General features: G+C 45.0%; 1 protein-coding gene across 1 annotated transcript in view; it reads right to left on the bottom strand.

Annotated features, from left to right (window-relative positions):
* LOC119440609 (hemicentin-2) overlaps nt 1–26,298 on the bottom strand; it is a 90,851-nt gene that overhangs the window by 51,623 nt on the left and 12,930 nt on the right. The window contains exon 2 of the mRNA XM_049662983.1: nt 11,044–11,391. Within this exon, the coding sequence (XP_049518940.1) occupies nt 11,044–11,391 (348 nt within the window). The remainder of the gene's footprint in view (nt 1–11,043; nt 11,392–26,298) is intronic.

Raw genomic sequence — 26,298 nt, 5'->3', positions numbered from 1 at the left:
CAGAATACGGCAACTGCGTTTTTCCTGACTGCTTCATTATGCGGCATTAGATCCGTAGTTCGTAAGCAAGGACATAAAAAAAAAAACGTCACACGCGCGAATATCCTGATGGTCATCTGGCAGCGCTGCTATTACACGCTCTCGGGTATTCATTATATTAAAGCTTTACTGCGCTAAAAGGGGACAGGTTGGCTCAACTGCGAAATCCCTATTTCATCCAGCCTCCTCAGGCAGAATTAAGAGCACAGGACTGAAAACACAATATTCCACTGAGGACGTCCGACGTTGGGCAAGAGTACTGTTTTCGTATAGAAGCAACACATTGGTGTGTTGTTTGATCAAGGTTATAACAGCATAATAATCATGGTTGCTGAGCACTGTCAACGCAATGATATCAACGAGGCAAAAAGCTATGTCGTGTTTTAACGCAGTGCTAAAGACCAAGTTGGCCAAGGCGTTATCAAATTGCCTGCGCTAAATTAACCGACTAGAATTGCTCGGATATTCCCAGTTTTTCGGTTTTTTTTATTTATTTTCATGTATGTGTTCGCTTTCCTAGTTCTTTTTTTTCTTCTCTTCTACTTTTAATCTACAATAATTCCCTTCGAGTGTAGGGTAGCTAAACATATATTTCTCGTCTGGTGACCATCCCTGCCTTTCTCGTCTAATTTATTTATCTCTCTCTCTCTATGCTAGATGTTACTCTGCATTGCCATCAAACGTACCTCGCAATAAAGGGGGAAAATGGGGAAAAAGTAAATGTAACACATCACCACGTCCTCTAATATACTACTACAATGCACACCATTCCGAGCGAACATAGGGCTGCTGAAGTCGGTAGAACGGTTTCATGTTAGAACTTCTCGTAACGTCGAAGTAGGGTTCAGGCACGTATAGCAGAGACAACGCGCGGATCAAAAAGGCGTGAAATCAGGCATAAAGGCAAGCGATGGGTACCTTAAAGAGAAAGAAAGATGGAGAGACAGAGAGAGAGATAGAGATAGTGCAAAGTACGAAAAAACGGGACAGCGACAAAGTGAAAATTGTAGCCTGGGAGTAATACATCAGACCATTATGTACCTTGATTTATGCCTCGGCGTTTCCCTCGCAACACCGTAGAAAGGAACTCGTTAGTGGCATGAAATATTCACTGTCCTCGAGGTCATTCATGCTTAGTTTTGTATACTTCCCATAGAGGTCAAACACTTTTTTTTTTCTTTCAGTGTCATCTTAGTTTCTTGTACTTACGCGTATGCTGGCCATGTGCACTGGCGGTCTTTACAAGCACTGATTTAGCAGAAAGAGCTGGTTTAAAGGCACCAGAAAAAGTATTTTATACATCTAAGGTTTCTTTATAAATTTGCTTAAGTATAGCGTCTAAATTAGCCAATGCGACTATATTTATCGCGAAACAACTATTAGAAGTATCCATTGTAGTGCTATGTGAGGTGCTGATGTACAGCCATATGTCATTGCATAAGATTTGGATTTTCTGTGCCGTTACCTTCGAATTAGTTCAAATAGTCTTGTCTGGATCATTTGCGTGTTTTTTTTTTTGTTTTTTGTTTTGCTTTGTTCAATGAATATTCCTTTCTCGCTCAGTCGCTCACTCGGTTGGTCGGTAGGTCATAATTGATGGGGTATTACGTGCCAGAACGGTTCAGCGGACTAAGAGGGGAACGAAAGCGGAGGTTTCCAGATTCGTAATTTTCCAATTCCACCCTCATAAGGAGTGGCCGCATAATCAGGAATTTTATTCTCAACTTCAAGCTCATCCCTGCGTCACCTTTGATTACGCGCTACATGCTGTTGTGTGCGCGCGCGCATCAATTGTTCTTCCATTCTTTCTCCCTTTCTTATTTCTCTACTGCCAACTTCCCCTACCCCTGTGTTGGGTAGGAAACCAGACGCAACCTCATTAACATTTCTTTTTTTCTTTCTCTCTCTTGAGCTCATCAGGAGTACGCAGTAGCCACTGAGCAAGCAAGGTGTGTTCGCTAGCTTGGTCAATCTCTTGATGCACCAATAAATTCCTTTTTTTCCCGCGCATGATTTCCGAATAAAACGCATTACAACTGTTGACTGTCCAACGGTTTCATGCTTTCTTTCTGCACATTGTGAATAAACCATAGCGTTCATCCTTCGTCTCTACCCGTCAAATCATGATTGTGAAAAGGTTTCTCTTGTGCTGTTTGTTATGCAGATTCTTGTTCAGTGTCTGCTATCTTGTTTGATCTTATTTCATACTTGTGTTTTGTTCCAAATGCCCACTCCTGCCTAAGGCCTGGTAACAAGGCTTGTAAAATAAATAAAAAACAAAATATATAAATAAAAATGAGAAACTTCGCTGCTGAACCAATCAGCTGCCTACTTCTGCTTCTTTAGTGAGTACGCAACAGAAAGCCACACACCAACGTTTCTAAAGGGACCGCCAAGAAATGCCCGATTATAAACTGCTGTTAGAAAGCGTCACAGAGATCAATTTCATATGAATAAGCTGGAAGCGTGCATTTCCCGGCTTATCGCCTCACTTCGGTTGCCACGTATAACGGGTTGTAATAACTGAATCCGAACGTGGGTAGCGATCTTCCGCCCTTTGCACATCGTCATACATACCCCTGACCCAATTATTGTGAATAAGGTTAACGTGCTGGTCAAGGCGAATAACAACGGTGTGCTTGCGCAGAGGTCAAACGAAATGTGGCCGGGAAGCACTTGGGCTGATTATGCCCAATAAGTGCGGGACAGTAGCACACCCACATGCTTGGTTTACGGCGGAGCTTTCTCGCACCGAGCTTCGATCAAGCGCGGGGTCGCAATTTTCATCGGCTCGCCATAATTTCCGAGCCGACACCAAAGACGACCGGCATATGTCCGCGATTGGCGACGTAGGGCCCTAGTTTTTTTTGCCCCAATTTTCTGCCGCGGGGTACAGCAGAATAATAATGTGCCATTGTAGGTAGTGGATTCTTCTACTGGCTGAATGCAAAAAATAAAGGTAGCACAAACTTAACTTTTCTTCGTTATATTGTTATCAGTAAGCAGACGTAACCCACGCCGTAAGTGGCATCGAAACGAGTGTAAGTTGGTGAATCTAATACAGCTCCTGTAAATGAGCAGCGTGAGCCTTCAGCCCTGCAGCAAGCCACGTGTAGCTGCATGACGCATGCACTGTCATAGTCGTTGCATGGCATGCATTTGCTTTATGGTCTGTTTCGCAGCATAACGCATAATGACTAATATTTGCCTGAGTTGAAAAGTGAACTAACAGATTAGCTATAATATTTTCACGAAAGAACAGCTAGGGGACGTTCTACAAAATTAATAAAGTAAGTGAAATATGCAGAGAATGACTGCTGGCCAACACATTCTGTGGAGAACAAGGCCTTTTGCTTTGAAATATATTCTTCGAAAACAGACAATGGCAGTTAGTGCGCAGACGTTTTGACGTTGAGATGAAACGACAAAGGCGCTCAGACTCAAACGTTGGTTCCCACACTGCTCCGTGGATCTGGACATTTCTGTTAATTTGTAAAAGCGTCGGCGAGCGGCTGGGTTTAAAAAACTGCTCAATGGGCCATTTTTCGTCCGTCGTGCTTCAAGAATACGTTGTTTCTCGTGTTCTTCCTAGTCTATTTTCTATGATACTCGTCATTTTATCTGGTTATCATACGCCTTCTTTCTCTCCTCAGTAATATTTTACCATCGTTGTCATCATCATCATCATCATCAATAGTGTCCATCACTAATTGTATACTTCCTGCGCTGTCTCTGCAGTTGCACACGCCAATTTAATGCCTCGAAACAAAAGCGTTGGTGAGAATAATGATTAGAACGTGTTTAATTAGGACGGTCAGCGTCAAAATGTTAATGTTATGACCTAAATGAGGCAAATTTCTGAAGTTTCCAGGTGTTTTCCTGGCACTTCAGAAATTTGTTTTCCATCAGGTGTTGTTTTCAGGTGTTTCTCCGTCCATACTGCGCATTAAATGGTTGTTTTCGTTCGTAGATTTGACGTTTATTTGAGAGTCCACATCTGCGAAATGAGAAATGACAGCTGAAAACGTAAGACATGCTTATCTACATTGCTGCTGTGCGTTTTTGATGGCGCTGAAAATGCTAGCAACGCGTTAAAATAAAATTTTAGGTGGATAGGTGTAATTGACGCTTAAGAGGCATAAGATGACAGTTGCTATGTGGAACAAAGGATAAGCACTTTCTTCGGGATGAATGGTGACAATGGCAGGAAGCATCGAACAAGCGAACAAGCCTGGTCTTATTTCGCAACGCTACACACAAGTAATTGCCTGTACATATAGTAAGCATTCATTATCACTTGTTCTACGTGTACATGTGTCCTTGTGTTCGTTAATCATGAGTGTTCAATGCATCCAAGTGAGAATTGACACGGTGTACGTTGAGTCTATGGTGTTCGGAGGACACGTACAACTCACACTTGATATTATAAAATACATGAGGTAAGCACCACATATAGCGCATGTAATGATCTTTAACTCGCCTGCTCCAAAATGCTGCACGCAATGACAGTCCACACGATTCGCGACCTCATCAACACCCCATGCGAGCGACATGTGGGAACAATTTAGAATATCGACTTCAGACGCAAGAGCACATCTGCAAGAAAGATGAGGGCACTAATCATGCTTTCACTTCTTCATATATTTCCCTCAAATTAGTTGTTAGACGCCGCATAATAACTACGTGCTTGGCGTGCATTTCTTCATGGGGGTGGATTTGATGTGAACGAATTCGCTCGACTTGTTTTAATTGCAATATTGTTCATTAATGCTACCCTATCCTAGGGAAGGAAGACCACAATATCTCTTTTTTTGTTCTTGATGATTAAGTTTCTTTAGCAGTACGAGTGATAAACAAAGAAAAACTTTGCGAGAAATATAGCCCCGGATTTGAACTACTTATTGAGCCCCTATATAGATAATCGACACCAAACAAGAAGATATGACGTAGCTATTAGTGTGCTGCGTGGGTCACATGTTGTCTTAAAATTTTATTTAACAGGGCAGGTCTGGCCCCTTCACCAATTTGTTCTTTTTATAAGGAAGATGTGACCACTAAACTTTTTTCTTTCTCTTTTCTTGTTGATGATGCTTTACCTCAAAAAGAAGAGCCTTAGAAATACCGCTTCTGATTCTTGGGTTAGACTTAACTCTTCGAAATTTACTATCCTTGGGTGCTTCGAGTCTTGAGCACAGCGATGGGAAGGTTTGTACTGCCATCCAGGGCTTTCTTGTAGGGTCAATCCGAGTTAAACTCTAAATTCAAAATTTGAAGTTTCCGTTCCTTTCATCAAATTGAGTTTGACTTGTCTCATTTCTTGTTTTTTTCTCTATTTTCTCTATCTTCATGAAATATTTCTCTCCAATCCTACCTGGTCTAAAATATAGCTTTCTTATTTCTTACATTACTTATTTTATTTTGAGAGAGAGAGAAAACATTTATTGTTCATGAGGTGGGGTGACTTCCTCGTAGGGTGGAGCCCTTGGTTCAGGGCACCATTGGCTCGCGTCAACCCGCGTTCCCGCTGGATCAGCCATCGCTGCTGTTGCAGGTCTCAGCTGGTCAGCTCAGTCTCGCAGGAGGAAGGTGAAGGTGAAGGAATAGGGCAGTAGCCAGGAGAGTGTGAGCACTCCCAGGTGCAATAATATACTGTGAGCTTCGCTCCATAGTATATCATAATCCACAGTAGGGACAGCAGGGACAGTATGAGGGATATTGTGTGGGGTGGAACAGGTGCAGGTAAAAGGGACAGGGGAATGAATTGGTCTGTAACAGTCGCCAAGCGACGGCATCTTCTTGGTTAAGATACTTGTGTGGTGGCGGGAAGTGTCTCCTGCTATCTCTGTAATGTTGCAGAGTTTCAGTGCATTTCAGTGGTTCCGTCGGTACATCATCTGGGTTGGACAACTCTTCCAATGGCGCCCGGTTAGAGAGCTCTCGGGCTACCGCATTAGCGCGTTCATTACCATGGAGATAGGCATGTCCAGGTGTCCAGACGATACGCACCCTGTGCAACGCTGTGGGGTATAATGATGTAAGGATGCGGTGTGTATAGGGTGTCACCATCCTTTGTGCCAACGTCCTGCACGTGATTTGGGAATGAGTGACCACTGTGATGAGTCCATCCGGTGCCGGTATGGAAGCGTGTACAATGCCTAGGGAGATAGCAGCCTCTTCCGCAGCGCCACTGTCCACAGTGTTGAGCGTTGCCGAAGCTCTCAGAGTGTCTGTTCTATCTAGTACGACTAGCTACAAAGCACGTCTTTGTGGGTACCGGGCCATGTCGGTGTAAAGGACCGGTGTGTCCGATGTGCCATCGGCAAAGATTCGAACCAGGGCTTGTGCTCTTGCCTGTCTCCGGCCTTTATGACGGTCAGGGTGCATATTTCGGGGAATTGGGGCTACGCGAACTTTGTTTCGAATGCTAAGCGCCGAGAAGTGTGCGGTCTTCCTGTTGTGGCTTTCTTGGTGTTTGGTATCCTAGGCGGGATAGAATGAGACACCCCTGCCTTGTTCGTTAGAAGCGTTGTAACGGGCTGTTAAGGTGCCTTCCACTAGTTCTCGGATGGTGTTGTGTACCCCGAGTCGTTGTAGGAGCTGCGTGGACGCATGTTGGGGTAGTCCGAGCGCCTGCCTTTATTGCCGTACGGTAGAGGGTGTCCATCTGGTTCGTCTCAGTCTGAGTCAGGTTATGGTAGGGAGGTGGCAGGTTAATCTGCTAATTATGAGGGCTTGCACGATTCGGAGTACATTTTTTTCAGGAGTCCTTGTCGGTGGTTCGTAATGCGCTTTATCATGTGCCTTACTTGGGTGATTTGTTGGCGCAGTATGTATAGGGTATGTGTGGCCTTCCCTACGTACCTTCCCGTTGTATTGTATGTGAAGGCCTAGCACACGGAGTCTGTCAACCCTCTGAATAAGGTTGGCATTGAGATGCAATGTGATGATTGGTGGTATGTCGGCCTTATTGCGTTTTTTGAACACAAGCAGGAGCTCCGACTTCTCAGCTGCGCAGGTGAGTCCTCCGGCTGTTGCATACTCTTGTACTATATTTACTGCTTCCTGTAGTGCGTCTTGAACAGCGCCGTGCGACCCTGTGGTCACCCAGATTGTCACATCGTCGGCCTACAGGGCGTGCTGCACGTTCGGAACTTTCTCGAGGAGCGGTGGTAGCTTTGCCATGGTCACGTTGAACAGGGTGGGTGAGAGAACCGAACCCTGTGGAGTGCCTCTTCCCGAAAGTTTTATGATCTCTGACCGGATTTCACCTAGGCCGATGGTGGCCGTGCGGTCAGATAAAAAAGCTCGACGTAATCGTAGATGCGTTTTCCGCATCGGGAGGATGCGAGGTTGTTTAGAATGAGGTCGTGTGAGACGTTGTCGAAGGCCCCCTTCAAGTCTAACGCCAGAATTGCTCTGGTTTGAGCTGTACTGGGAGCATTTATAACATCTTCCTTAAGTTGAAGCAGTATGTCCTGCGCAGAGAGACCTGATCGATAGCCGAAAAAGGTGTTGGGAAAGAACTGGTTTGCCTCGAGGTAAGGCTGGTGGCGCATAAGAACTACGTGTTCGAAGAGTTTGCCGATACACGAAGTCAGTGAAATGGGTCTGAGATTTTGGAGGGACAAGGGTTTCTCCGGTTTCGAAATTAAGGTAATATCAGCGTGTCGCCATTCTTGTGGAAGCGTGCCGTTTTTCCAATTGTCGTTGTAGTATGCAGTGAGTTAATGGATGGCCTGATCATCGAGGTTGCGTAGTAGGACATAATGAATGCCGTCTGCTCCAGGCGCCATGTGACGTCTTATGCTGTGTAGGGCTGCCCTCACTTCTGTCTGTGATATCAGCGTCCAAATGGGTTTCTTTCTCTTGTGGATAGTCTTTGTACTCCGGTCGGTGACCTGTAGCTATATATCTCTGTTGCAGTGTCTGGAGGAGAGCGTCATCATCCATTTGTTCTTTGCGGATGATAGTGTGGACGGTGTTGGTCGTGTGCGTTTTTGTGTTCGTTGAGTTGAGTAGTGCTCTGAGGAGGTACCGTGTTTTCGATGTACTTAGTGTGCCGTTAAGGCGATTGCAGAAGTTGTGCCAATTGCTATTAGTGAGGTTGATGGCACAATCTTCCGCTTCTGCTGTGATCCGTGCGATTCTATGTTTCAGCCTACGGTTGTTCCGCTGCCTCTTCATCGTTTGTTCAGGCCCCTTCGCGCTTCCCAGAGGTGAAGCAGATGTCTGTCCACATCCGGTGTCTTTATTGTTGCAGTGAGTTGCTTGGTGGCAGCTTTAAAGTCTGCTTCTAGCTGTTGTATCCACTCGTGTAGGGAGGGTGTGTCATGTTGTTCAGACTTGGTTCTGTTGTGTCGAAAGGCGTCCCAGTTCGTTATTTTGATTGCACGTTCTGGGGTGCGTATGGCCACCAGTTGAACTTCTGTGGCTAGAATGCTGTGGTCACTGCCAAGGCTCTCCATTAGGTTGCTCCAGGAGAACTAAGTCAACCCCTTGGCCATTGTTAGGTCGGGGCAGGTATCTGCTCACACTGTTACCCGTTCTGGTTGGTGTGTTAGGTTCTGTCAGCAGAGTGAATCGATGAAAGGTTATGGCGTGGGCTATAGGGCGGCCTTTTGGAGTTTCTGTTTTGTACCCCCAGGTTGGGTGGGACGCATTGAAATCCCCCAGAATGATCAATTTCTTGGCTTGTTTGTTGGTGGCCGAAAAAAAGAGGTCCGAAGTCCTCCTGTCGCGATTTAGGTGCACTGTAGATGTTCAGCAAAAACAAGCTGGTTTGATTTCGATTCCTGGGTACAATTTCTAAGAGCACATGCGGAATGTTGCCAGCCTTGCTCCTCGCTTTCCCTTTCCTGTGTATATGTTTTGAAATCAAATAATAATAATATAGAGGGTGGCAGTTCTTTAAATTATTGCTGTGCATTTCCGCTTCCCAAAAAGAGTGACAACCAGACTATTTTTACCGGTAATATGCCCATCAAACTTTAATCAACTAGTTTGATAACAACCGTGGTAACAAGAATATAATGTGATTTTAGAGTATAAATATCCATGCATGTCTTGGGAATCAGCGTTAGCGAAGCTTTGGTGAGCTGCTATGAAGAAATGGCCCATCACGATAAGACATGCGCAGCGAATTCCGGCGACGAACGCGTCCCGCACCCGTCCGCGGAAACGACGGTGAACTTTTTCTGCACAACACAGTGCCATCACCGACCAAAGTACCTATCTTACAGAACCCATGAAGAAAGCCTCACTAAACTCGCACATCTCAAAGTCCCTCTTCGGCCTCACTAACTCAACTGTTTTCCGTCCAACGCCAGCTGACACAAGCCAGACTGTAGTGCGCAGCCGTTCAACTCCATCTACACGCTACGCTACCCTTCGGCGTGCGTTGGGAGTTTGCTCAACCAACGAAGATGCCACCTTGTGCAATGAGCGCATTTCGTGCTTCCGGATATGATCAAATGGGTTGAGCATCCTGTCATCGGGCTGGTACGCTGAAGTACCCATGTTCAAATTCTGCCGGCGGACAACCTTTCTTTTATTTAATAACGACGACGCGTCTAGCCGGCAAGAAAAAAAACTATACCAGAGACCGACCAAGCCAGGAGAAACTACTGGATGGTCGGCACAGGGAGCGCCGCTTTAACAAAATCGCAGCAGATGCTGAAAGGATCTGTTGCCCCGTGTAGCTTAGTCATGACTCGATACGACGCATGCCCACTTTTCCCGTATGGAGAGCACGTGGCTGCAATGCGCTTGTGAACTACACTTGTCCTCTTTTCAACCTCAGATCTCTCTCTAACTGGTGTGTCGTTATATATGCTCGTGCGTCTGGCCTTCGAGCCTCCGGATGTGACCGGAAATGGCGATTTGCAAGCTACAAATTGGACCAGCCGGCGCCGGGTCCCTTCCACACAAAATTAAGTTCGCGCCACGAACGTGGTGCTCGCTCGTCGCACGTACGCTGCAGCGGCAATGCGGGAGCGAACGTTGCCGCCAGCGAGATTATAGCATGCCGGGGAAATAAGTTGGTCATAATTAGGGGTGGTTACTGTGGGCATTCAGCGGTTGTAAGTATCGGATGAACCAGTGACTGCATTTGGTCACTGGTGTCGCGCGTCAGCGCGCACGCTTTGGTTGGCTCGGCTGCTCGCGTAAGTGCCGAACTGAATCGTGAAAAGGGCGTGTACGAAGCTACACAATTTTTACAAATATGTTTTATTCTCCATTGAATGCCGGGCAATTATTTTGTAACGACAGCATAACGGCCAGTTGGCCTATCTATTTAGTAGAACTGGAATGTATGCAAGCTGATTTTTAACGCGCACTTGATTTTATCTGCTCCTCTGCCAGGTGGGCAGAAATCGCAGGGCAGAGAATGAGTGGCCCCGCGTTGCTTCTTCAGAAGGTTTGATGAGAGAAAAAGTGTGATCTCTCCGGAGCTTTACTTTACGTACTACCACGGAAAGCAAGCAGAGCTATACTTAGAACACGCAGTCTTTCATTGCTCTCTGAACGGGTGTGTACAGAAGAACAAAAAACAAAAGACACTGCATTCGGTTGTTTTCGACATGAACAAATTAATGCATACATAGTTGCTGAAGTTGCTGGCTTTTGCTAACTATCGCTTGTGTTTAGTTACATGACCAACACCGGTATGAAATAGGGTTTATTTGCGCAAACGTTTTCATATGTTGATCCTGGGAAGGCACTTACATGCATATAATACGGTACTCATCGAATGTGGCAATTAAGATAAAGGGCTTCTCTGACGAACCCTTTACATTACACTTTTGAGGGAACTTTATGTTTGGTTCGACAACTACTAGAAATCACTATTCAAGCGTGAGATATAGACTTGTGATGGAGGCTATCAATATAAAGAGCTATATTAGGACGGATCTAGGGCGACATTAGAATCGTTTTACAAGTGAGCAAAGTGTGGGAAGGTGTGGTTCAAAGGATGAACGTTGGAGTACTGGATAAAGTACGTACCGACTACGACGAAGTGGACGGTGGAATTACGCTCGCCCCCGTCGGGGAACAACGCCGAGCAGACGTACAGTCCGGCGTCGGTCGCAGCCACGTCTCCGACCATGAGGAGCGCCGGCTCGTCGGCCGAAGAGAAATAGGCGCGTCCAGCCCACAGGTGCGCTGGCCGGTGCCTGGCCTGCAGGAAGTTTCCCGAACCCATGTCGATCGTGTAGACGGGTCCCGAGAGGCCGCGCTTGAACCACGATACGGACACGGCCCATGAGTCTTGCGTGACGTGCCGGAGGTGGCACGGCAGAGCAGCGTCACCACCCACGTGGCTGGTCACCACTGAGGGGCCACCAGCAGCCTCTGCGAAGTTGCAAATTCGGCTGATCAGGCAGCCATTACCTTTTATTTACGCTTACTTCTAGTGAGGTAAAGAGAACAAGAATAAGTATAAAAATATTAAGTACTGCGCACACACAAGGTGTTGTGTAGGCGACCTCGTGCAGATGAAGCCAAGGTCAACGAATGAGGACAGAGAGTCGCCATATTCGGATAACCACCATGTCTCGCCTGGGTGTTTCAAGACAGCATTTGATTGATCCAACAGATTGGCTTAACTGTGTTGTGCATCTATAATAAAATACACGTTGCGCAAAGAAGCAGTAATGCCGCAGATAGAGAAAACATTTATTGCTGAAACGACCCGAGTCGCTAGCTGTAGCATTCTAACTGAGTCACCGGTCTGGGTGCTGAGTCCGTTTCCCAGGACCTACTGACGTGTTTAATGTGGGCCACCTGCGGTGGCCGTAGCTCGCGGCACGCTCCGGACGTCGCTCCTGCGGTAGCATGGTTCAGCCTTCCCAGGTGTAGTAAAGGGAGCGCGGAATGTTTGGGCGAATTAAAGAAGCTGGAAGGCGATTCAACCTCTAGTTGCCGTCGGTGAGAGACAATGACTTCCTGGACGAATTGGGAATGAGAATGGGGTGCGGAACCGTACAATTTATTCTGAGAGCCGCGCTTGAGTGACAACGTTTATTCGACATCAAGCAGAGATTGAATAGCGTTCCACCTTTTTGTCACCAGTTATTACTATCATTCTCATCACAATAATAATAATAATAATAATAATAATAATAATAATAATAATAATAATAATAATAATAATAATAATAATAATAATAATAATAATAATAATAATTTGCGCCAGAATCCATCTATACTATGAATGTTGACGTTACTGCTATTAGCATTGCAGCAATGTAGGCACTATGTTGCCAAGGTCGAAACATGCGTGCCGCCGGGCTCCTCTTTCGTGCCGTATAACAGCGCCACCATATAACAGCCCGCGCGAGGCGCGTGGCTTTGATTCCACCGAGCACCGGAGAAATTTAATCTTTTACGTCATCGAGGAGCGGCACATGCGCAGTGGCACACGCACAGTTACCCAAGTCGGCGTCAAATAGGTTCATTGCAAGGCGACACATAAATTGTGTGAAGTACCCAGTGATACAAATGGGCATCAATAAGATTCATGGAAGAACGGCGCAAACCCAGAGCCACACACCCAGTGACCCAAGTTGGTCCAGCGGTTGGTTTCGAACCCTGTTCCTCAGCACAGCAGCCCGATGCGCTGATAGATAGATAGATAGATAGATAGATAGATAGATAGATAGATAGATAGATAGATAGATAGATAGATAGATAGATAGATAGATAGATAGAATAGATAGATAGATAGATAGATAGATAGATAGATAGATAGATAGATAGAGATAGATAGATAGATAGATAGATAGATAGATAGATAGATAGATAGATAGATAGATAGATAGATAGATAGATAGATAGATAGATAGATAGATAGATAGATAGATAGATAGATAGATAGATAGATGCGCGACAGACAGACCCCGGCTTTTTCTGAGAGCATAAAATACAGGAAAATAAACGCAATTTATATTATTTCCAGCTTCCACCTTCCCGCTTTGTAATTCTAAGAAATCTGCCCAATGATTCCACCTGCAACTAAGACAGTTTTTCAAAAGCGAGTGACATTGGGACAATTTTTCTCCTTTCTTTTCTAACATAAATTCATTACATTTCAGGAGTCTATGTTGCAACGCGAACTACGAACATACGTTGCGCTTTCTATAGAAAAAAAAGCAAGGGAACTTGCTGAAATTCCTTTTCTTACCATGTGTAAAAATACCGCAATTACGCTTTTGTCCCATTAAAAGAAACAGTGCTCGAGAAGAAGTCCTTTATTTTTCAAAAAAGATCTGCAAGCCTTGTTATTTTCAATGACAAACCATGCAGTGTGTACGAATGCAAGAGCGTGGCGCTTATAAATATAAAAGAAGGTCTCAAGCCACGCAAGACGCAGCATCTACGAGAAGTTACATCAGCAAACAAGGTGGATACACGAGCTGCTGTAGGCTCAGTTTATCAAGGCTAAAACTAGCCGCCAGTGAGTAGTCGTTTTTTCCACTAAATTATGATCCATTGCTTGTTTTAAAAACTGGCTTCAGAACGCCTACACATGAAAAATACACTAGTAGAAATGTGTTTGGTACTGAAGAACTACTTCTAATTCACTACCGGCCTATGCAGCATCCGAGTGGCGGGGATGGGTGAATTTTCTTTTCAAGCATTCCCGCGCTTATGTGGCTACCCTCCGTGAGTTTTGCCGACGTTCTTACGTAACAACTGGCTACATATTTACAAAAAAAAAAACTCTTCCACTATATTTTGGTCGTAGGAGAAAAATTTCAGCCAATCCTGATGTTGTAGATATCATTAGCAAAGGCGGCTGGCGAATAGCAAAAAGCATTTGCGAAATAAACGCATGTTAATTCGGGGCCTGACGTGAATATCTGATGAGATCAGTTGATTATCGTACGATCTTTTATTAGCAGGTCTAAAGATACCGATGGAGCGACTATATATATACATATATACACACAAGTATAAGGTCATGGTTTTTTGGTTGCTTATGCAGCAATGAGGTGCGTCTATTGGCACTTCTCTGTGGCTCAGTATTCCGCGCTATATAAGCCGCTTTGCTCGGGATCGGACTGTTCCGCTGCATGAGCAATGCAGTGGTGGTGGTAGAAAAGGTTTTATTTTCCTTTATCCCTGTAGCGGGGGTGAATGCGAGAACGAGGAGGTGGGCGAACGAATACTTGACAATGACGACTACGGCCACCGTCGTCGGTGGGACAACGGAAAGAATGAACCGACGTACGGAACAAACCTAGTTTCGGGATTCTAACTGCTTTTGCAGTTAGGAAACAGAAAAATATAACATAACGGCCAGAACCTACGTTACCGGTTTTCCAATTTCCCGAGCTTCACCGACTCCATGCAAGACTGCTCTAATCGCGCCGCAAAAGCGTGCTTCTCCGCACGCACACTAGTTAGGAGGAGAAGCCACCGTTATAGGAAAGGAGGTGGCTTTGGTTGCAGGTGTGAATTTTAACAGAGACAAAATTAGAGAAGACAAGAGGAACAATGAAAGTGGTCGCTTGCCTTACAGCCAACAATAGAGACACCCCACACCCCCCACACCCTCCTCCCGGCATGTTAAATAGCTCTTGTCGCTAGGGAACGATCGAATAAGGGATTTGTAGCTCGCCGTTATAGTGCGTTATCTACCAGCAACGCGACTCCTCCATCCATGTCTGTCAAACGGTCGGTCGTGATGTGTGGATTTCTGCAAGTGAATGCTGCTTGAACGTGACACTCTGGCTGGCGAGTGAAGCTGCTGTCTCGAACTGGCTTACGTGAGCACTTGCATGATCTTGCGCAGTCAGCTGCTGTTCGCTATATTATGTGCTGTATCAGTGCAAAGAAAACGCGTGGCAGGCGATACGAACTTTTGCTGAAGTGGGTCAACAGTGGCGCATCCATCGTCTTTCGGCGTGCTACTTCAAAGAAGAATGAATATATAACTCAATAGATAAACAGTGACTCCAGTCACTTGTGTTTCGGCGAATTTCGAGCATTGCATACCGGAAACTATTTTTATTGCTTAAAATTTTAAGAGCGGAGCTGTTTAAGCTTTTCGTTTCCCCACGTAGCGTTCGCAAAAACTCGCCTAGCGATGACGTCACTGCGCACAGCTGCGCCTCGCTTCACCTTGCGATAGCCAATCGATAGCCAATCAATACCTAATCGATAATCGATCACTAATCAAGAAATTTCGGAAAATGCTGGCGTTGACTAGGTAGTGCTTAGCCTAGCCCAAATACGTGTCCAATACCTTGCAATACCCAATCGACAGGTAATCAGTTGGTAATCAATAATCGATCAATAATCAATAAATTTCGGAAAAGAATAACCCGTAAGGCCAGGAGCAGCTAGGTGCCGATCAGCTCCGCTATTTCTTTAGCCTTGCGCCGTGCAAACTACGCAAATATTTTTATACATAATTTATTTCTTATCATAGGCCAACATAGATGAGTGTGCTTTTTGTTTCGTGCATGACAGGTGGCACATAAAGTGTTACTATATGAAAAATATATTGTAGAATGCCGATGTCACATCCCTTGACAGATATTGCTGTGATACCATGAGTGGCGAAAGGAAGACAGTGACGCCTATGTTTCACACCACTGATGTACCTTTGCAAGGGATGTTTATGCTTAGTGTCACAATCTAATAAGAAGATATTTTTAACAATAATAACAATCAGGGAAAATTATTTGCGCTTTAGTTAACTAAATAAAAAAGCTGTAAACTGAAAATAAAGTTCAAAATTACCTCTTTGACATCCTAGAACGACGTTAGCAAACTTCGTTTCTTTCGATAGTAGAAAAAATTTGATTGACGGTTTAAACGTTCCGCAGCTGCGCATTGGACTGTGAGGGATACACGAGGTACTCGAGGGCTGTGCATAGTTTTGACCATCTCGGATTCCTTAGTTCAATGGTATAATGCTTTACATATAGGTATGAGAGACCTAGTACGTAAAGTTTGTGATCGCGTCATGCAAAACTAATAGAATAAACGTCAACACGTATCTGTAATTCTACATACATATGTAACCCATATTTCAGCTAGCATATTTACAGCACACCAGTAACGTAAAGTGAAATATAATAATTCTTTTCAGTGTTTGGAATATCCTGTAACCGCCTGGGGGGGCTGTGCGTCTCATACTAAAGATATTTCTCCATCATCAAGCTGGCTATATTACCAAGCCTGTCATTTGGCTGGTGATTGCTTTGACGCGATTGTCAACGTCATCTCATTATTGCTCTCGCGCAAGACGTGCCTGCTGTACCCAAAGTTCAGAGATCATTGTGTCTAATCAGACTGTACGAGAAACGCGAATATTGCAGTACAAATTTGCACTAGCATCAAATGACTGCTGGGAAATGATGGCAGTGATGAATGTGAAATTGCCCATGGACTTGATAAGCGGGATGCGAACTGTCAACCGCTCGCCCGGCGCGCAGCTGTCATTGCCGTCTATGCATTGGTTTCATTTCTGCCACAAGTTCGCGTGATGACGCGTTCAACTCTTCAATTTACGCATTGCGGTATAGTTTTATTCTTTGCACGATCACTATCCCGATGTAATATTTTTCAAGAAACCATCGTATTTCTAACCACTTATTGTGTTCAGCTTTAATCTCAGCAATATTCTTTCCTTCTGTGCACATCTAATGTTCAAAGCTTGCAGGCTTGCTGATAAGCATCAAATAGATTTATCTTTTATTCGGCCTCCTTGTCGGACAATCTCCAGTTGGGCTTAGGCAGGCATGACTTAACCAAAGCACTACAGAGTGCAACTCTGCAGCCATTTACGAGATATAGGGAAAAACAAGAAAAGGCAAGAATATTAAGAAGGCTTATACTGGTTTCCTACTTTATGCCGGACAAGGAGCAAAAGCGACGAAATGAAACGACGAAAGTCAAGTGACGACAGGGCTCCTTAAGGAACTCTGGAGAGGTCTATACGTGGCGGTGTGCCTAGCATGCTTCTTGATGTGGGAAAAGAAATGATACACACACTGCACGCCACACACAAAATATGCGAGACAAACCACATCACGCAAAATGCGAGCCAATTTAGAGTGTGCGTCCGGCGTAACAAAGGCACTTTCAACCTTTATGAGAGACACTGGCGCCAACGAGTGACGAGAGATAATGCGCTCGCATACGAGACAGCGTTCACTGCTCATTCAAGGGCAGTGTTGCAGCCCAGTCATCTTGGCAAAGCGCAGCAGTGCTTTAGTAGTTTTTTGTGAGGATGACGTCCGAGTCCAGGGTTTCAAAATGTCCACCTTATTCGGTGGCCCGTGGTCCAACTGCAGTGTAGCACACACAGATTGACTTTGGCGCCGCGACAAGGCCGGTGGCCATTTCGAAGATTTGGCAGGAGCCGCAGAAGCTCAACAAGACTTTGCCCATCATGCCTTTATGAGTACAGCATGAACGCATAGAGTGCCCAGCCACAGACGATGTGGTGAAGACGCCCCGCCACAAAATAGGCCAAGTGGACGGTGAAGGCGCCGACTGTAATTAGCCGGACACCGATGAATTCCAGAGCTCCGATGTAACGCGACGAGCAAATACTTGATGTTCTCACGCTATATCCGGTCCTGATAAAGGCACGGAAGCAAGGTGGACTTGTTAGCGGGCTTAGCGCGGTGTTTGGTCAGCACTGTTGTTGCCGACTATGCTGCAATAGACCAGCAACACCTGAAATTTGACGGCGTGCCCATTTATCACAGCGCGACGGTAAGTGTATCTGATATTAGGAAGCCAGCTATTTGTTATGTCTGTGATGTAGGGCTGATTGTAGATTGCGACAGGCTGCCTTATAGAATCACAGAATATAGCCTACCGATATCCTGACTCTTTATGGATAGATTAGCCCGCTGGAAGCATTTTCATGTTAGAAGTCCGTTCCAGTTTCGTCGTGTGTCTCTATGAACAACATTATTGACTACTTCACCATCCATAGTACATTGTCTCTGGCAAAGTGGGAGAGAACAATGATCCTTCGAGTTGCACAAAAAATGCTAACTATAGTGGGTTAAGTTTGTATTTTAGCGTATTACTCCATTTCAGCGCATAGCTACGCATGATTATTTATGGCATTTAAAGCTTATTGCCCAGCATCCACGATTTGCACGCAAAGCCACTTACGCAAGAGAGCACATACATGTACGACTGCAGAAGAGCTGCGGAGTGAATGTTTTGCGACACCTTAGTTTCACGCAATCACTGAGGGCTATCTACTTCGATCGATAATTCTTATTTGAGATGGTCATTGGTATTTTGAGAGCGTCACTGACACCACGACATTTGCAAATAAAAAAATTATGCCCGATCCAACGCACATGCAGATATTTGTGTGAAGCTATAATCTTCGCAGAGGAGCAAAATAAATGCTATAAAGTTTATTGCTATGTCTACAATTATATTTATTGCCATCCCATGGAACAAGTAGTCTCATCCAATGTTTGCGTTCATGCACAACACAAATCACAACTTTACTGTCATGCAATGCTTGTGTTTATGCACTCTACACCATTCACAAATATTCAAAATATTGCACGATTTTGTAGCTTGTTCAATTGCTCACGTGATGCGTCTCTGCAACAATACCGTTTTGCTTTTAATCTGTCTCATCAGTGTTGGTTACATTTGAATTTCATGAAGGTCCCTAAATTACAGATTCCTGTAGCACTGTCGGGTGCGGTAAACGCGCTTTAGAAGTAGAATTATTGCTTCAAAATTTAGATGTCTTAAATAATTCAAAACTTCGGCACCATTCTAGCACCACGCTGTACAATAGTGTCCATGCTATTGCAGACACAGCGGATTCAGGGCACCAGTCTTTGCCGTACTTTCTCAATGACCCCTGGGTGAGTGCACTCGCTCGTCGAGTCCCCATAAAAACGGCACTTCTCAAATACACGGGTAGTTCTGGCGGTTACGCAACAAATACCCACCAAACATAGCCTGGGAGACATCGATCGGGGCGTTCTTTTTTTTTTTTTAGCCTGTATCAACTCTTTCGAAACCCCCGACACGGCTAACTTTGCAACTATATCATCCTTTCCTACCTCTCATATTACCGTCGCTCGAGCCATTCGATTCAAGCTTGACCCTCGGAAAGCTAGTGTCGCCTGACCTGTACACCCTTGCCCCGCCCCTCTCTGCAAGCGCGCACTGGGGGCGGTGGCACACACACAAAAAAAAAAAGAAAAACAGGCCATGCCTGGGTCACTGCACAAGAGTCGGCCGTCATGCGACACATTAGAGATAATTTATCACCGAGTTTTACGAGCCGCGTTCTTTCTGCTGCGCGGCGTAGTCATAATAGTACTTCTGTCTCGGCGAAGCTGAAGCAGAGGGCTGGCGACCGTGCGTATGAAGCGCACCCAGAATTCGCGAGCGCGCTTTTAATTAATCCGGACGTCGCGGCAGCGTCAGGGCTTCCGGGCGGAATATATTTAGCATGCAAATGTAGGCCGTTTAATAATTGGGATAGCTCTCCCTTGCACTGTCTTTTAGGCGATTTCTGGCGGAACAATAGTGCGCGGAGTCGTCGTGCCGTGAGGATTTTCTTCGGGTTTCGAAAACAGGCCGACAATGGGGCATGTGCTATGCACATGGTATTTGAAAACTCTGTGTGTTACAAGAGTCATTGTCCATCTCACAGAACCCGCGGAATGATTGAAAAGACACATTATTTTTGTTTTTATTTCCAATCTGCTTGTTTGCTCCCTGAAAGGCTGTCTAACTTAGCTTGAAAACTGTTGAACGTTAGTGGCCAATGAAGCACCGAGATCTTTAATGACCTTAGGCACAATACCAATCGATATTAAAATGTCAGTGTATCGAGTTGCGAAGTAGTGGATGGTGGTTACGTTGCAGTTTACGGTACTCATGCCTAGAAGCTGTGAACAGTTATATATTAGGCCATGCAACAAGATACGTAGATGGTCGCGTCGACAGCTTTTACGCTTGGGAACAATTGTTAATTCATTTGGTGTCGTATAAGCGTGCCTCATACTAACGCATTCCCCGCTGTACCGCTTTCCCGGAAATTAGAACTGCGCATATTCACAGGGCATGCCAAAGCACTATCTGCGCTTCACGCGACACGAAGGCGCTTACTAGTGCTTCTGAGATCCACGGGCCTTAACGAAACTTTGTAAATATCTCTATCGTGTATGTGGTATAAAACTTATAAACACGAATAAGGTGCCTCAGAAAAGCTGTGTGTGCTATTTTTGTGTATGTGTGATCACTGTGTATAGCATAATTGTCATCCAGCACCTGGAGTAGCCAGCCAAGCGACAAAGCAGGTTAAAATCGCAGGATTATCATTAAAGGTTTTTTTTTCCTCTCTCGCCCTATACTACAATATAGCCATTAAATAAGTAGCACGAATGAAGAAAACGTACGTTAGCCATGGTATGATCACGTTGTCGCGAGAGTGTCCAAAAATGTTGACAGATACTACACAGGCTTGGAAAGATAGTTTTTTGACAATGAGGCAGCCTATCACCCAAAACTCGTGAAACCAAAATCGATAAACGACATCTACATTTGGTATTTCACATTGCAGTCATTGTTGTAAAGTTTCCAGGTTAATGCACTGTTCTCCTTACGTTTCGTTTACAGCTAATTGTATTAAAAATTATTTCTGCGCCTAATCACGTATCGCAGCAGCGTTTTTCAGTATTTGTATTCCTGTTCTTTTCGCAAAAGTACAGAAGCCGCCAGAACAACTACGGAGGTTGTATAAACGGGTGCATTTCTTAGCACAATGGGGTCAATAGGGTGGTTGGGACCAGTAGTACCACTTAAGTGACTATGCCATAACAAAACAATAAAATATTTTACTGCTTTTGTTATTTTTTCTGTCTGCAAGCATTCGTCTGCAGAAGCACCCACCTACGACTCTGATTCAGAGGTTAACACATTCACATATTCTCAAACGAACTTCGTTTCTAAACTTTTCCTCGACTGCACCGAGTGGAGCAGAGCGCCACCCAACAACCGAAAAAGACACCGCATATCCAAAAATGCTCCTCGGCGATTCCTGGGATGACGAATACTTATCTAAGAAGCACGTTTTGACTGCGGTGCATTTGTGTAATCGCTATGCACGTCTGCCTAATTTTCCCCCCTCAAGAATGAACGTGAAGTGTCGTCAAAGCGCTGTACCCAGGTAAGCCGAGGGGCACCGATACCATCAACTTCACGCAAAATGCAAGACTGCAGTAGATACTGCAAAACCTGATTAGCTCAAGCACAATGGGTGATTAGTTAAAATACGTAATTGCCTTCAAATAAGACACGCAAAAAAAAAACACAGACGCATGAACGACGTCACGGACGGCACTTCGCACCACTGTGAGCTTTGCGAAGTTGTCCAAGGGATTGGTTCCACCAGTACTCTGTCATGTGCCCGATGATGCGTCTTAAAATCGTCAGCTTCGAAAAGTTAATCAAACAGGACCTTTCCCAAAATGTACTACTGAAGACGTCTGTCGTTTTGTGCGTGTCTTGTTTGCGGCAATTATGTCTTTCAGCAAATGCTAACTAGGCCAAGAAGCAGTTCTCTATAAGGCAATTAGTTGCCACCACCTCGTTTCAAAGAAACTGTCATCATCATCATTGACTCGTGATGGAGTCTGAAGTAAATGATTCGTTCTAGAATACTTGGGTCATTTCTGGCAAAGACGTTTGCTTCGGTTGTTTTTCGTGTCTCAGTGTGCGAGTGCGATACCGCGAACAAGAAAATGGCGAGTTGGGGTTACTGGTTGCCACTTCAATTAAATGTGACTGTTGCCGCGCAATGAACAATAAAATAACGAACCATACTTGATATCCCTTCTCCCTGTTTGCATGTGTGAGTCAAATCTACGGTATTAGCACGTGCTTAATAAACGGGGACTTAATCGTTTTGAGGTGCTTACACCGTCCTTGCATGTATATACAGGGTGCGGCTAACAGTAGACAGTGAGCCTTGTGAGCATAGGCCAGAACGAATTACGGAAGTAGCTGTTGACGCCTTTCCAAACAGGGCCGGTCTCTGAGTCAATGACCGGGAAAGTTATGCACGCGCTCTGTATCCTCGGCATATCGGTTGCGGCGCCAAGCGACAAATCAGGGAGATGCTCGCACCAATGGAGCATCGTCCGTGTTGTGCCCACAACACTGTTGGCGACACACATTTGGCATTACGTGCTTACAGTGCTCCACATTGATCACAGGAAATGATGCCCATAATACTCAGAAAAGAACTTGGGCGCTCCTGTATTCTACTGCGATGCGGTAAGTATCCGGACGTGAATGAAGACCTCGTTGGGAGGCTTACTTTTTTTTCGCGCAGGAGTCACACCTGCCATCAAGCCCCAGCCCCGCTACGTATACTGTACAGACCTCGAGAGCTGACGTCACTTCTCTGAGTGCATTACCCACCTGGACAGCTGATCGTTTACGGAGGCGATGACCCCTGAAGCACTTCCTTACTACTATAATTTCCCAGAGGCTCGCAACCATATAGGTTGAGTGACCGCCCATTTGTATAATCCAGTGGGAACCAGCCACCTGCTATCACGCCTCCTCCCTTTGTCATATATTTGTGTCCTTGCTACTCACTTGTCTCTTTGAATACACGCACTCTGATATATACGTGAGCCATCCAGACGTCTGCCTAGATCACCGTTATCTCTTCGGTCTTCCTCTCCCTATACTTGGCTCATTCGTTTTCTCTAAGAAGGTACACCACTCTGGGTGTAGGTAGAGGAGCAATATAGGAAGCTTGCGAAAGGATCGCGGATGCTATTACTACGCTTTTAGCTTATTGTAGAGTACTCAACGACACGCAGCATTCTATTTTGTCTTTCTGGCGTTTCCGTGCTAGCAAGAAGCAACTGCTTGACGAACTGAGAAAGCGAAGATTTGCGCGCAGTGCGTGTGCAGCAACGAATGTTTCCGGATAACCAAGGAGATTGCTGAATTATGTCCTACACTTTCCGCTGTGACGTTGATTTGATAGACACTAAGACTGTACATTTTCGTGACTGGTACAGTGAACATATGGTGACATCGCCAAATATTGCCGGCGGTTTTCTCACCTGGATGTAAGCGGAAGAGAGCCGCGCTATAGAGTCAGATATTTGTCGCACACATCTTAAGGCTAGACAGAATATTTTGATTTGGCGACACGACCACTTAGAATTAGGAGATACGTTTTAAGGTAAGCTGCAAGTACAAGAAATTCACTGGAGCTTTGGTGCTTGATAGAAAGCAATAGGTTAAATACACAACATTAAGTTTACCAAAAATATCTTGCGGACAGAAAGCCACACCATACCTTTTTTCTTTATGTCAAAATTATCAGAATGGTACCCCGTCTACGTCATCTCAGTCATCATTTTCTTTTCTTTTCTATTCGTTATTAAACATAATTCCCCGCTTAGCGTGGTAACCGACACAAGACACTTGTATTATTATTATTATTATTATTATTATTATTATTATTATTATTATTATTATTATTATTATTATTATTATTATTATTATTATTATTATTATAATTAGTGTTGTTGTTGTCGTTGTTGTTGTTGTTGTTGTTGTTGTTGTTCCGGGCGCTTATATTGAGGGGTTGGAGGAGGTGATGCAGATAGAGCATTCCAACCAATGTAGACGGCCAGACGCAGAAAATATCCAGTGGAAGCAAAACGCCATAGGGCGGTGTTTATTTTATTTTATTTTTTTTCTGGGTGGCGTGTCAACACGACAACATTCTTTGTGGCCGTATGCAGACAAGCCATTGCGCGCAGATGTGCAGAAGAAGGCCGTAAAAGCCAGTGGGGCACAGTGAAGCTCACAAACCTGCCAAGACCCTGGAACCGGTAAACGCATGTTTCACAACGCTTATTTGAGAGGCCACGAGCGCAGGCATCTTTTTTTTTTTTTTGAACCCTTGTATAACCTTACACCGACCATATCACACTTTGATGCGAACGCGCGACAGGAATGGCGCCCTTCTTCTCGTTTTATTACTTCGAGGTCTTGGGAAGGCAGTCATCGCGCCGGGATCAGTTTCCTTCTGCGGAGGACGCGTGCTCTTCCGGGTTTGTACCCGGTATCCTTTCCTCCCTCGATTTCGTCCCGATCCATTTCGGCGCTTATGATGTGCGCAAGCGAGGGCAAGATCCGGCTGATTGCATCGCGTCGTATTTTCCCCTCCCCTACGTGAATTTCGATTTGGAAACGGTTCATTAAAAACCGTTCTGAAGGCGGCACGGGGGCTATCACGACCAGTGCTGATGGTTGGGAGCATAGAACACGGAAAGAAGTGCTTGGCGGCGAACAAGTCTTAAGTTGCTTCTGAAGACCCCAACGAGTCCATTTTTTTCCCTTCCCTCTTATAGTATACTTTGTACTACGTCGTTTATATTGTGTCTTCTTTTAGGAATGTGTATTTACATGGCAGCTGTCTCCCTAAGGGAATAAGGTAATGTCTGTTGATGATCCCTAGCGCTGCAGTGTCGCTATATCTTTTTCATGGACTCCTTTAGTGTTTCCATTTATTCTCTTCACTGCTTGCCGGCAATTTTGCTCAGCTCCCTTTCGTCTTTGGAAACGATCCCGCTGTTCTCTCGCGCCATTACGATAATTACGGGGCTTAATGTCCCGAGCCGAGCCAACTCATTCATTGCGCTCAATGTAAAACGGCTGCAAATCAGATCTTAGGCAATTCAGAGAAACGGTAGGTGGGAGCGGAAATTTGGGGTGGAAAGGAAGAGATGCTTCGGAAACAAGAAAAACACCTCGCCAAGAAAGTGGGACCATTGCACATTCAAGCGAGGTTCGGCAGTCAGGTTGGTATCCAGATAGAGAGAGAGAAGGATAGAGAAAAGCAAGAAACTGCAGGGAGGTTAAGCAGACGCGCGCAGTGATTTGCTGCGTAGCTATGACTCTAGCACAGGCTATTACAGCTGATGCTGCTCCTATAGGCCACGCATTTGGTAACTTTTCGCGAGATAGGTCAAATGTGCTACAAATCAGTGATACCGCCTTCGAAAATCGCTTACCCTTCTGACTGTCAGCTTACCCTTCTGAACACGTAATGGCAGCATTACATGTATAAACTGTATATACGTATATTGTTTTCGATACTGTTGATTTCGTGTGAAGCGCCATAAATTACATTGCAATGCGTGCATTTCCCGCATTCCCCGTGTTTTCCCTGGATTGCAATACGTAGAAGCAGTGTAATTATCGGCAAAAGCAGATGCTTGTTTTGGCGTATATATGCCCAGTGTGTTTTGAATGTCATGAGTTTCGTACGCACATCACTGTATAAAAGGCGAAAAATGAAATGCTCTTACCAGCAGCTTATCTCAAACATTTCGGGATACGAAAATGTTCTTCGAGATACCCTCTGATTATGACTACCAATGAGAACAAGTTCTCGAGTAGTTAAACCTAGGTGGTCGCTGACTCCAGCAAATTAGATGGGCAACAAATCAATTCACGGTACATTTCCTCACCTAAATTTAACACCTTTCGTTCTCACTTCATTCAATCCAGCCCTTGCGATCTATATTATATATTGTGAGCGCAGCCCATGCCTGACTTTCATATTCATCTCTGCATATCATCATCCATTGCACATCTTCCTAATCTGTATATATCATCATCAGCTACGCAGCTTGATCTTCGTGGTGGCAGCACGAGCTCGGTTGGAATAAAGCGGTTCCTCATATTATTCAAAATTCATTAAATTCTGGTATTTCACGTGCCAAAACCACGATCTGATTATGAGGCACACCGTAGTTGGAGACTTCGTATTAATGTTGACTCCCCCCCCCCCCCCCCCCCCCCTTACACGACTGTACACCCAATGAAGGGTACAGGGCGTCCTTCCATTTTGCCCCCCTCAGAATGTGGCCGCCGCGCCCTAGATATAAACCCGCGCCCTGGATATGAAGCCATGCCCTCGTGCTTACCAGCTAAACACCACAGCGGCTGCACACCGCGTCTGATATATGCTTAAAACAAATTTTTCTTTTGCAAAAAGCTAAATGTGCCCTGCGCTGGCCTACACTTTTGAAACTTACCATTGTTAAGCCACAATCCTTCAGCTCTCGGGCGTAAACCCTTTTCCATCTCAGCTTTTTTTTTTCATCGTCTCGTACACTCCCTATATACACGCATACATATTTATACTTGCTTGCGGACCTTCCGCGTCTCCAACAGCCTTCGTATAACAGAGCCGGCTCA

This window comes from Dermacentor silvarum, chromosome 2 (assembly GCF_013339745.2).
Source record: "Dermacentor silvarum isolate Dsil-2018 chromosome 2, BIME_Dsil_1.4, whole genome shotgun sequence".
NCBI lineage: Eukaryota > Metazoa > Arthropoda > Arachnida > Ixodida > Ixodidae > Dermacentor > Dermacentor silvarum.
This window is presented reverse-complemented; position numbering and strand designations above follow the sequence as displayed.